At 42.1% G+C, this 13,757-nt stretch overlaps 1 protein-coding gene across 2 annotated transcripts in view; it reads right to left on the bottom strand.

Annotated features, from left to right (window-relative positions):
- LOC116972370 (collagen alpha-1(IX) chain-like) overlaps positions 1-1,934 on the bottom strand; it is a 139,837-nt gene extending 137,903 nt beyond the window's left edge. For both annotated transcript variants that reach the window (XM_033019950.1, XM_033019951.1), the window contains exon 1: positions 1,800-1,934. In XM_033019950.1, coding sequence (XP_032875841.1) covers positions 1,800-1,822 — 23 coding nt within the window. In that variant the 5' untranslated portion in view covers positions 1,823-1,934. The remainder of the gene's footprint in view (positions 1-1,799) is intronic.
- Between the last annotated feature and the right edge of the window lie 11,823 nt (positions 1,935-13,757).

Raw genomic sequence — 13,757 nt, forward strand, 5'->3', positions numbered from 1 at the left:
GCGATGAACTGCAGGTGAGCACTTACCATTGTTTCCAGCCTAGCGGACCCGTTAAAACCCGCCAAAATTGTCAATTTTTGTGCTGTAAATAATTATGGAAATCGGGAAATCGTGTGAGACATTTAGCCCACTTCACAATTCCAAAAGTGAGGAGAAATGACGGTAGATAGAAGCGAGAGCTGAAGGGACAATAACAGCCAGAGTGCTTAGCGAACATTGGCCGTTTGCTCACTGCATTTCATCAACTAAGGCATTATTTGTGTTTTTTCTTGGTTCCTTTGGCATCTAAAAAGTTTCAGAAGGGATAAATCTGGCTGTAAATTTTTTTAAATCGCCCATGGTTCTCAAGTGGGTTTTTGCATACAAAATGAAAACGCATCTGAAGAAAAATTTACAACCAGATTTATCACTTCTGAGACTTTTTAGATACCAAAGTAATCAAGGAAAACCACAAATAATGCCTTACTGTTGATGAAATGCAGTGAGCAAACGCGATAATTCCCAATATTTTCAATTCCGATATCTGCACAGCCAGTGTTTGCCAAGCACTTTAGCTGCTGTTGTCCCTTCAGTTCTCGCTTCTCTTTGCCTTCATTTCGCTTCACTTTTGGAATTCTGTAGTTGGGTACATGTCTCTCACACTCACCCCAACTTCCACAATTTTTTACAGCGCGTAAATTTTGGCAGTTTTTAACAGGTAGGAAAGTATGCGTTTCTTGCATTAATAACATATAACGGAAGTTACGGATGTCCTCCAGATGGATTGAGCGGCTCCATGCGTCAAGCCCTATGACCTTACGTGCAACCCCCCTATCCAACAGATTCTATGTTCCCAAGAATAGTCTGAACATGTTCCTTACGACCATGGCGAATATCACTCGATGCACATGTCATTTGCTCAAGGTGACTATTACAACCTTCTACCAATATTCAAATGGGTCTTATGCATTGAATGATACTCATCCTCACAGGCAGGAAATTACATTGAAACTCACCCTCTCACTGAGACAAAGGTGGGTTCAAAAATAAAAATGGTAAACAGAAAAGCCCTGGAGCTTACTTCAAACCGGAAACGTCTACTAGTTACACCTAATTTTAACATAACTGTCTTTGCAAATCACAGAGCATTTGTGGAGGGAATGGATTCTGGCTGCATTCGATTTGTTTTTGGAACAGAGTTGTCCTCATCCATATGAAGCAACACCTGCCTGCGCTGTTTCAAAAGTTTACAACTCAATCTTTGAAACAGCCTAGCTGCAACCAAGATCTCTCCAGTTAATTAATACTCTCCGAGGTAAATTAAAAGTGTTTAACCATTCAAACAAAATGTGCTATGGCTTTGATCTCCACTTAACACACTACAAATATCATTTTCTGCACGTCACTTTAGATATTCATACACATCTTGATATTGCTCTCCCAGTGAACACAACACAAATATACACTAATAAAAATGAACTGCAGATGCCGGTTTATACCAAAGATAGACACAAAACGCTGGAGCAACTCAGCGGGTCAGGCAGCATCTCTGGAGAAAATGGATAGGTAACGTTTCGTGTCACCAGACATACAAACACATATACATACACTGGATTATTTTCCCATGTGAAGTTGCTCCACAATGTTTGCCCATACGTATATAGAACATTTCAGAAAATAATAGTGGCTCATGAAATCAATAGAAAATAAGTTAAGGCTACAGATTGGTTTATCAATATAATCTGGGTTTTTTTAAATCACAAATATACTATATGTGATGGTAATGAAATTAACCATTACAATTGCATTTGATTTCCTACCTTGATCCGCGAAACATTCCCATTTCCAAAGAGAAACCAGGTAACTGGGAAGCGGAGAGGTAATGGGGAGTCGAGGAACCGAGAGGGTGAGGTTGTCTTTAGACACGACTCATTTGCGCCGTACAAGGAGTGGCGCGGGGCGAGGTCCCGTAAAAGCCGAACTCCACAACCCCCTGCCAAAACTGGGACCCTACGCCTTTCCATTGGCTGCCAGTTTCACCAGGATACCTATGCAGATTCCAATTTCTCTCCATAAACTTCCCCTCCTCTACTCCACCAAGTAGTGTTCAAAGGTAAACGAAGGAAAACTTTTATTTTGGTGCAGCTTTTTATGGTGTATTTGTGCGGTTGTTGTAAAACAAATTCCTCATCCACTTTGCAAATCAGTTTCTGTTTGATGCACAGAACAAACTTTCGTTTGATGTGGGAGCTGTAACTGGTGCTGGGGAACTCGCAGCGTGAAGACTTGAAGTGTTGTCTTAAATACGCCTTGCAACGGATATATCTATTGACCAGAGTTGACTGAATTAGAACAAAGTTAACGACGCAGTTTTGTTTTATCTAGTTGATTATTTCGTAACCTTCTATGATTTCCCTGGGTGTATTTTCAAAATACTAATCGCAACAGAGTATTGGTGCAAAAACTCGCTCAACGCGCACCGAAACAAAACTGGAAAGCGAGTGAAATGATGCGCGGGGAAGAAGGATTTACTTTATTTGGAAGTTGTATTAAATCTTCATTAACGTATAATGAGTTGGGACAGGTTGTTCAGAGTTGCGGAACATTTACTAAATCATTATTAATCTACATTAGTTTTATAAACGAAATTAAAGTAGATTGGGAATTATATTTGAGGATGTGACAGTGAGCAGGCAAGCTCATTAGTACATGGTTTGCTTCAAAAATAAACTTTCCTCTGATGTGCAAAGACTACAAAAGCAAGAGTGGCCCAACTGTGGATTAGAAGAGATAAGATGAATTATAGGTAATATTACATGAATGGAAAGAATTTACAAAGTTACCAGAAAAAAAAGCAGTAAGCTTTTCAGTAGAGTTTTAGCATTCTGCAAAAGGGGAAGGTTGACGAAGACAAGGAAAATATAAATGTGTTAACTAGCAAGAAACATTAAAACATTACAATATCCTGCAAGACTTTCCACAGTTATGTAAACTAGAAAAGAGTGACCAAGGCAAATATGGATTGCTTATTTACAGAGAGAATATATAAAAGAAAGAAGATAGCACAGGAAGTAAACTAAAGGGCCTGTCCCACTTGGCCGTCATTTGCGCGCCATTTACGCGACCTCCAAAAATGTGGTCGTCGCATTGTGACGCATGGGTAGCGTGTGGGTAGCGCGGGACGGGCGCATGGAGAGGCGTGGAGGAGTGGAGTTGCGAGCAGTATCGCACGACGCTCTTGGATTTCGTGCTGCACAATATCCTCGTGCGCCATCTGCGTGACGTATCACGTACGCACGTTGACGCATTGGGTACGCATGCTGGCATCCCGACGTCTCACGTGTTTCACGTGGTGACGCATGATTACGTCACCGTGCGTAACCATGCGTCACTGCTCGCCGCAGGGTATTCTAATGTTGTTACGCGCACCAGACGGCAAGATGATGCGTGATTTGTGCACGATGTCGCACGTAACGACGCATCGACCTATTTTACATATGACGCGTAAATGAGGCGCAAATGACGGCCAAGTGGGACAGGCCCTTATTGGTGTATTTTTGCCTTTATGGAAGAAGAGAAAATAAATCTTTACAGAAATACTGAAGAATCAGGGACCCAGTGCAAGTGAGGTAATAAATATTTGGTGAAAAAAAAACTACTGGAAAAGTTAATGAGACTGAAATCTGAAACCCCAAACTTGGTGATCTGCAAATCAGATACTTGTATGGGATGATTGTGGCAATGGTAGATCCTCTGGTTAAGGGCCTGTCCAATTAACGTGACTATTCAGTGACTGTCTTCGACCTTCAAGCTCGAGGGCACGCGCCTGAAAAACCTCAAGCTGGATCGACCGTCAGCGATGAAACCACGAGCCAGATTGACTGTCTGCACACATACACACACACACAAACATATCGCAAAGGCGGGGGCCAGGGAAAGTGGCGGAGCGCTGTCACACCCGCGATGAAGAGGAAGGTAAAAGATGGCTGGCACAGTAACGGTAAGTCCATTAGAGAGCGCGGAGGGAGGAGGGGGAGAGAAGGGGGGAGAAGGGGAGGGGAAGGAGTGGAGACTCTTTTAAGAAGCCAGACAACTTTTAATAAAGTTTAGCGGGCATTTAACATTACCGGTCGGTTTACTTACCTTTTTTTTTCCCAACGAGTTTTACCTTCGACTACCTTTGATTAGCTTTGATTGCCTTCGATTACCTACGATAGCATTACGACCTACTATGACCTACCTCAACTAAACCTACGAGTAAAAAAAATACCGATTTTTTCCATGGCGACCTTTTTTTACTCGTGGGCATTTTTCAGCATGTTGAAAAAAATGCCGCAACCTAGCTGATGCCTCGAGACAGTACGCGGGAACTACACTCGAGCATGAAGGAGAGGTACAAAGACCTCGTAGGACCTCATGTCGACCATGCTGCGAGTATGTCGAGGGCAAACTCTTCTAAACTCGCGAATTAGGTCCCAGCAGTGGGATAGACCCTTTAATATCTTACAAAATACTATAGATTTTGTAATAATTCTTGTTGATTGGAAGGTAGCATATGCTGTTCATGAAAGTAGATAGAGGAAGAAAATGAATTATAGACCTGTTCACCTGTCAAAAGCCATATGATGGAATTTAGAGATAAAATATCTTGATCTTGAGGCTGTAAGTATTGCAGAAAACACAGAGGAATCAGGTGGATCAAGATTGGGCTGATTACATGATAGATGCTCTACAATGGGAGAAAAAAACAGACATTTTCAGTCTTTTTTTTAATATTGAGAGAATGAGAAACATTGGTGTTCAAAAGGACCTGGTTATCCTTGTCTACAAATCACTGTAAGATGACATACAGATGCAGAAGTGAATTAGGTAGGCAATGGTAGATGGTCCTTAATTGCAAGAATATTTAAGTGTAAGAACATAGAACAATAAAACACAGGAACAGGCTCCTTGACCCATACTTCGGCCTCCTTCGGTCATATCTGACCATGGGTGTCTCCAGGGTGCTATTCCCTATATGGAGAACACTTGTGCGTGACTTTGTTTAACGTGGGGAGATTGGTGCACAGACAGCCACCCCACGGTCCTTGACGGATCTGGGTCAGGATCCAGTGGCATGGAGTCAAAGATGACCGGACCCTTTTCTGCTGCAGCCTTCATCCGCTTTCCCAGCCATTGTGACGCTCCACTAAGGTCAGTCATCGTCCTACGCATGTTCCACCATTGAAGTCTTGCCCGTAATGTTCGTGCCAAACATGATGCGGACTTAAACAAATCTCATCTGCCTTCACCTGATACATATCCCTCCATTCCCTGCATATCCAGTTGCCTATCGAAAAGCCTCTTAAATGCTGTTTCCATATCTACCTCCATCATCAATCATGGCAGTGTGTTCACCGCACCCACCGCTCTCAATCCCACACATCTTTAAAGATAAATACATTTGCTGTAAGCATATAGGTCCTTGGTGAAATGTGTACAGCTTTGATCTTATTTTAAAAAATGTGTTTTCCTTAAATGTCAAGCTTTGATTTATATTTTGCCCAAGTCTAAATGACTGGTGCTGGCAAGCATTCACATTTTGAACAGACTTGAACTTTAAGAAAGTTGACTTTAATCAACCTTTTTGGTTTTCATTTCCACTGACTCACTTAGTTAAGACTGCTGCTAATTCAATCTGTTCCACTGGACAGAGAGCCACCACGGATGGCTGGTGGCTGGTAAACTGAGTTAAGAGTCAAGAGTGTTATATTGTCATTTGGACATAAACTGAACAATGAAATTCCTACTTGCAGCAGCTCAACAGGTTTGTAAACACAATACTCAATAGATAATGTAATAAACAAACATAAAAAAAGTTCAATAAATTTAAAAAACCTAATTTGTGCAAAGAAAAACCAAAGCCCAAAGTTCCTTGTGCAATCAATGCAGTTTGTAGTTCGGAGTTTAGTTGGAGTTCGATGGTGGGGAATCCTGTACTCATGATGGACTAGGCAATGTTCACCACTTTTTGTGATCTCCTTCATTCCTGGGGCTTTGAATTGCCGAACCAGGCCATGATGCTTTCTACAGTATGCCTGTAGAAATTCAAGAGATACTCATCGATATACTGTACCATATCTCCCCAATCTTCTGTGGAAGTAAAGGCATTGATGGGATTGATCTGTGTACAATTATTTGGAGTGTGGGAGGAATCCGGAACACCCGGTGAAAACCCATGCTGTCACAGGGAGAACGTACAAACTCTGTACGGACAGCACCCATAGTCAGGCTTGAACCCGGGTCTGTGACGTGTAAGGCAGCAACACTAGCACTGCACCACTGTGCCACCTTTTTGCACGTCAATATTTACCAGTCTCTCAAGATGAATACCAGACTACATGAAACTTCATAGCGGAAAGTCAAACACAGGCAAATAAATTAATTGCTGATACATACATACAACACTCACTCTAGGTTACACAATAATTGTAAGAACTACTGAAGGTAACAGGAGTGCACAGCTGGTGAAGATACCTCGAAGTCCACATTTTAGAATGCCCTGGTAGCATGATTATTGATAGAGATGAATGCTCAGCTATTTAACTGCTGGACTGACTTATGTGCTGTGTTAGGAATTGGGGAGTTCAGTCCTTTCCACATCTGAGTAGAAATCAGTCAAAGAGAGACACAAGACACTGCAGATGTTTGAATCTTAAGCAAGCAACAAAGTGATGGCAGGACTCAGCGAGTCAAGCAGTATCTGTGGAAGCAACAGACAGACGATGTTTCAGGCTGGAACTCTTCCTCAGACTGATGTATTAGTAATTAGTCGAAAACTCAAATTCCTTTGTTCACTAATTACAGTATTTCAAGTATATGCAGGTAAGCCATCCTGAACCTCCACAGAATTTCAGTGACTTAAAAGTCACGACACATAGCGTGATTATTAATATACCCCGGCATAATTGTCTATGACTAGTATCATCCAGTTTTTTAAAGTATTTGCCAGGTTATAAAACAGATTCCTCATCCATATTGCAATTCAGTTGCTGTTTGATGCACAGAACAAACTTGTGTTTGATGTGGAAGCTATAAACATAGAAGCATAGACAATAGGTGCAGGAGTAGGCCATTCGGCCCACCGAGCCTGCACCGCCATTCAATATGATCATGGCTGATCATCCAAAATCAGTACCCCGTTCCTACTTTCTCCCCATATTCCTTGATTTGGTTAGCCCGAAGAGCTATATCTAACTCTCTCTTGAAAACATCCACTGTCAATTGGCCTCCACTGCCTTCTGTGGCAGAGAATTCCACAGATTTGTAACTCTCTGGGTGAAAACGTTTTTCCTCATCTTAGCCCAAAATGGCATACACCTTATTCTTGAACTGTGATCCCCTGGTTCTGGATTCTCCCAACATCAGAAACATTTTTCCTGCTTTTAGCCTGTCCAACCCCTTTAGAATTTTATATGTTTCTATAAAATCCCTCTCATCCTTCTAAATTCCAGCCAACATAAGCCCAGTCGATCCATTCTTTGTAACAGGTGCTGGGGAACTTGCAGCATGAAGACTTAGAGTCATAGAGTGGTACAATTAAGAAACAGGCCCTTCGGCCCAACTTGCCCACACTGGCCAACATGTCCCAGCTACACTAGTCCCACCTGCTTGCGTTTGCTCCATATCCCTCTAAACTTGTCCTATCCATGTAACCGTCTAACTGTTTCTTAAACGTTGGGACAGTCCCAGCCTCAACTACCTCCTCTGGCAGCTTGTTTCATACACCCACCACCTTTTGTGTGAAAAAGTTATCCCTCAGATTCCTATTAAATATTTTCCCTTTCACCTTGAACCTATGTCCTATGGTCCTCGATTCACTTACTCTGGGCAAGAAATTCTGTGCATCTACCCGATCTATTCTTCTCATGATCTTATACACCTCTATAAGATCACCCCTCATCCCCCTGCGCTCCATGGAATAGAGACCCAGCCTACTCAACCTCTCCCTATAGCTCAGACCCTCTAGTCCTGTGGATAAATGTGAGGTTATCCATTTTGGTGGCAAAAACAGGAAAGCAGACTATTATCTAAATGGTGGCCGACTAGGAAAAGGGGAGATGCAGCGAGACCTGGGTGTCATGGTACACCAGTCACTGAAAGTGGGCATGCAGGTGCAGCAGGCAGTGAAGAAAGCGAATGGTATGTTAGCTTTCATAGCAAAAGGATTTGAGTATAGGAGCAGGGAGGTTCTACTGCAGTTGTACAGGGTATTGGTGAGACCACACCTGGAGTATTGCGTACAGTTTTGGTCTCCAAATCTGAGGAAGGACATTATTGCCATAGAGGGAGTGCAGAGAAGGTTCACCAGACTGATTCCTGGGATGTCAGGACTGTCTTATGAAGAAAGACTGGATAGACTTGGTTTATACTCTCTAGAATTTAGGAGATTGAGAGGGGATCTTATAGAAACTTATAAAATTCTTAAGGGTTTGGACAGGCTAGATGCAGGAAGATTGCTCCCGATGTTGGGGAAGTCCAGGACAAGGGGTCACAGCTTAAGGATAAGGGGGAAATCCTTTAAAACCGAGATGAGAAGAACTTTTTTCACACAGAGAGTGGTGAATCTCTGGAACTCCCTGCCACAGAGGGTAGTCGAGGCCAGTTCATTGGCTATATTTAAGAGGGAGTTAGATGTGGCCCTTGTGGCTAAGGGGATCAGAGGGTATGGAGAGAAGGCAGGTACGGGATACTGAGTTGGATGATCAGCCATGATCATATTGAATGGCGGTGCAGGCTCGAAGGGCCGAATGGCCTACTCCTGCACCTAATTTCTATGTTTCTATGTTTCTATGTTTCTATGTCATCATCCCCGTTAATCTTCTCTGAACCCTTTCAAGCTTGACAATATCTTTTCTATTACATGATACCCAGAACTGAACACAGTATTCTAAATGTGGTCTCACAAACAACTTATACAACTGCAACATGACCTCCCAACTTGAAGTGCTGTCTTAATACACATTCAACGGATCTATCTATTGACCAGAGTGAACTGGATTAGAACAAAGTTAACGATGCAGTTTTGTTTTATCCAATTGATTATTTCACAATCTTTTATGATTTCCCTGGATGCAATTCGAAAATGCTAATCGCTACCTACAGATTATTGGTTCCATAGTCAGGTGCATAAACTCGCTCAATGCGTGCCCAAAGAAAACTGGAAAGCGAGTGAAATGATGCGCGTGGAAGAAGGATTTATATTTGGAAGTTGTGTTAAAACTTCATTAACGTATAATGAGGTGGGACAGGTTATTCAGAGCTGCCAAACATTCACTAAAGCATTATTAATCTACATTAATTTTGTAAATTAAATTAAAGGTAGATTGAGAAATTATATTTGAGAATATGATAATGAGCAGGCAGAATAATTAATACATGATTTGCTTAAAAATTAAACGTTACTCTGGTGCGCAAAAGGGAAAAAACTGTTGAAAATCCATTTGAATGGAAAGAAAAATATGATGAAAGAATTATGCCGCAATTTTAATAAGGGGATAGTTTTGAGTCCTATTTATATCACGGGGATAAAGCAAGGCTAGGGCCTTTCATTATTGTAAACACTAACTGGACCGTGTGTGACATTGTCCTATATTATGCTTATATCCCCTTGTATCCCTTGTATCAGCTTGTATCCCCTATTGCCCCAGTCTTAACTGGTTTAGATCTATGAGACTAACCTCTCTGGCAGGGAGCATGATGGACCACAGCAGTGGGTTCCTCTATGGGTGATTGGTCCAATTATATAGCCTAATGCCATCCTCAAAATGAGTAACTGGATCCCAAGGACGATATCTGAACCAGCACTGCCTCTGAAATGCCTCTGGAAACTTTTGAAAGGGAATAAAGCTTCCAGCTTTTGAAGCTATAATTTTGTAAAGGAATCTGAATGTCTGAAATTCAGTTCTCTCCTTTTTCTTATTGATAGAATTATATAACAGAAAAAGGAAGCCATTCAACCTGTTCTGTCCAAGTCGCCCAAAATATCTCTTAATTATTTTAGAATCCTATTGGCTAACATTTTTCAAGTGTTTGTCGAGGTACTTCCTGCATGAGATAGGGGTTTCCTCTTCACCATCCGTTCAGGAACCACTCATTAGGTGAATTTGTTTTTCATTAATTCCCTTCTCATCCTTTCACCAATTAATTAAATATTTTTCCCCGGTTTCCCAGGGTTGTTAAACTCTCCGCTAAAGGAAATAGATTCCAGCTGTTCACTCTGTGTGTATCTCTCATTGTTTTATACAGGTTATTTAAATCTCCCCCCATTATTCTTGTTCTGTGGGAGATGATTCAGCCCCGCTGATCTCTGCATATAACTAATGTTCTGCAACCTTTGCACTATCATTTTAAATTTACTCTAGATCTTATCTGGTGCATATTTTTCCTGTCATGTGGAAACAAGCTGTATGCAGTTGTATGGTTCAACCTTAAACAGTGCAAGACATCAGTGAGATGGAACTGGAGTAGTTTGGTTTAGTTTAGAGATACAGCGTGGGAGCAGGCCCTTTGGCCCACCTTGTCCATGCCGACCGGCGATCATCCGTACACTAATCCTACCCTCCACACTGGGGACAATTATTACAGAATAGTTCAATGGTGCTTTATGGTCACACGTACAAAACTCAGTGTAATTATTTTTGAGTAACCAGCTATGGCATTGTTTCCAAACTGTGGACCATGCTCTAAGCCTTATGGAGCGGCGCTTGATCCAGGCGAACTTCTAGATAGTTCAGTGTACTGACGTTCCTCTTCTTGCCCAGCCACTTCCGTGCTTAAGGGGCTCCTCAAGCAACTGACCTTGAGAGTTGAGGAGGTAATACCCCGGTTCACTTTCCTACCGGCCTTGGTCCGCTTCGGTACTCTGGTTTTCGGAGGTTGAGCAGGGGGCCGGGCTCCGTGGCTTCCCCCTTACAGGTTCGGCCCACTGGGTCTTCCTACCTCCTGCCGCGTGGCCCACGGGTCTTCTGTGCGGGTTCCCAGTCAACAGTGGGTGAGTCGGGAATTCCAAACGGGTTAATCGTCTGCAGTGGGCGAGCCAGGCCTGCTGTCCTGTATGGCCACAGCTTAATGGGACCTTCCTGCCATGTGCCTTGCTGGGAAGCCAATTAACCTACAAACCTGCGCATCTTTGGAATACAGGAGGGAACCGGAGCACCCGGAGAAAACCAACGTCATCACAGGGAGAGTGTACAAACTTCGTACAGACTGCACGTACTCAGGATCAGACCCAGGTCTTTGTCGTTGTATGGCAGCAGTTCTACCACTATCTATTGTGCCACCTGTGAATACTGTATGCAGTTCTTTATTTTAAATTTAAAAAACATATTTTTTTATTAGAAGCAAACATATTATGGTAAAAACATTTCATGTATACCAGTCGTACATTATTAATATTATCACTTGTGGATTGATTCTGCTTCTAGTTTTTTTTTTAATAGATAGGGAGTAAGAAAGAAAGAGAAAAAAACCCACAAATGTCAAGATAAAAAATGATGAAATGATTTACTAATAATACATCATTGGAGACTGTGTGCAGTTCTGATCGCCATGCTATAGGAATTATGTGATTGAGCTGGAGAGGATACAAAAAAGATTCACAAGGATGTTGCTGAGACTAGAGGGTTTAAACTACCAGAAGAGACTTGATAAAAGGTAGAAGATTTCCCGGCCACCTTCAGCCTTTGTACCCCAGGAGCGCTTACCAGAGCCAACCATGAGAGCACAGAAGGCAAGGCTCATGGATCCATTTTCTGGCCCTTTGTTCTTACGTCTACCGTCGCCGTCGCCGTCGCCGACTCCTTCCACTCTCCGGACCGCCGGGATGTGAGGGCGCTGGCTCGGTGACATCGCTCTTCAGGCTCTGCGGTGGGTGAGCCGGGCTTGCTGCAGGGGTATATATATATTCTAGATTCTTCACAATATTTCGTAACTTCCCTCAACAAATTCATACTGACTGAACTCTCACTATTGTTTAGAAAGCAGAAACAAAACTGCACATGCTGGTTTATAAAATAAAACTCAAAGTGCTGGTTTAACTCAGCGGGTCGGGTCCCACCTACTACCTGCCAGTTTTGTCCTACCCCTCCTCTCTTCCAGTTTTCTTTCTCCCCCCCCCCCCAACAATTTGTAGGATGCAAAAAAGATTCACAAGGATGTTGCCGAGACTAGAGGGTTTAAGTTATCGGAAGAGACTTGATAAAACATAGAAGAGTACAGCCCTTTGGTCCACAATGTGCTGAATATGATACACAGTTAAACAAATCTCCATTCCCACAATTCCCTGCACATCTATGTGCCTATTGAAAAGCCTCACAAATACCACTATCATATTGTGACTTCACTACCACCCCTGATAGTACGTTCCAAGCATTCACCACTTCTGTGTAAAAAAGTGTCCCTCACATCTCATTTAAACTTTGCTCCTTTAACCTTACAGCTATGCTGTCTAAAGGTTCTGTCAAAAGGTTCTATGTATGCCTCTTAAAATGTTATACATTTCTATCAGAAATGTATATTTCTTCCCTCAACCTCTGATGTTATAGCGAAAATAATCCAAGTCTGTCCGACTCTCCTAATGACAAATACCCTGTAATCCAGGCCGCATTCTGGTAAACCGCTTTTATCATTATTATTATCATTATCATCCTTTATTGTCATCTTACAGTGCAAAATGAGAAGACGTCTCCCAGGGAATACCGGAGCATCGCACATAAAAACGTAAACATTTCACGCATAAAATAAAAAACGATAAAAAAACATCCAGTCTTGATAAAACAGTACGAATAGTTTAAAAAAAAAGTGCAGGTAAAAACAGCAGCATTAAAATACAAGTAAAAACAGTCATAAAATGTCCAGGGCAGCTGGCCTGAGCCAGTGTCAGTTATTACTCAGTGCCAGTTATTAAATTGTCAGTGCAAAAGCAGCAGCAGAATCAGGTGGAGTGACATTTTAGCAGCCTCACAGTCTGTGGAAGGAAGCTGTTTAGCAGTCCGGTTGTCCGGGCTTTTGCACCCACTGTAAAGCCTTCACATCCTTCCTGTAATGGGGCAGCCAGAACCGCACGCAATACTCCAAATGCAGATGAACCAAAGTCATATAAAGGTACAATATTGCTTTCTCATGTACTTTCTCTTATACTCAATGCCCCAACCAATTCAGGTAAACATACTATAGATTTTCTCTCCACTTTATGTACTTGTACTGCCATTTTCAAGAAGCTATGGATTTTGACCATAAGATCCCTTTGTACAATACTGTTAAGGTTTGGCTTGAACGGATTTCCCTGAAGGGAGGAAGGCTGAGGGGTGACCTTAAGGAGGATTTTTTTTAAAAGATGGGCATAGATAGAGTAGAGTAGGGAAGTCCAAAGCCATGAAGGGTTAATGTGAGAAGGAAAAGATTTAAAGGGAAAGTGAGAAGCAACTTTTTCACATAGAGGGTGATGGGTATATGGAAGAAACTGGCAGAAGAAGTGGTGCTAGCAGGTGCAATTACAAAGTTTAAAAGACATTTGGCCAGGTTCATAGGAAAGGTTAGGAGCAATATCGGCCAAATGCAAGTAAATGGGACTGACTCACAAAGACATCGACTAGCATGGACATATAGGGCTAAAGAACTTTTTTGCATGCAGGGTAACCTGCATGGCTCTATGTGGCATGACTCATGATTGCATATGTCTATGACCTAACTAATATTTTACACAATTCTAACATGGCCTTAACCCTTTTAACTATCTA

This window comes from Amblyraja radiata, chromosome 4 (genome assembly GCF_010909765.2).
Source record: "Amblyraja radiata isolate CabotCenter1 chromosome 4, sAmbRad1.1.pri, whole genome shotgun sequence".
Classification (NCBI taxonomy): Eukaryota; Metazoa; Chordata; class Chondrichthyes; order Rajiformes; family Rajidae; genus Amblyraja; species Amblyraja radiata.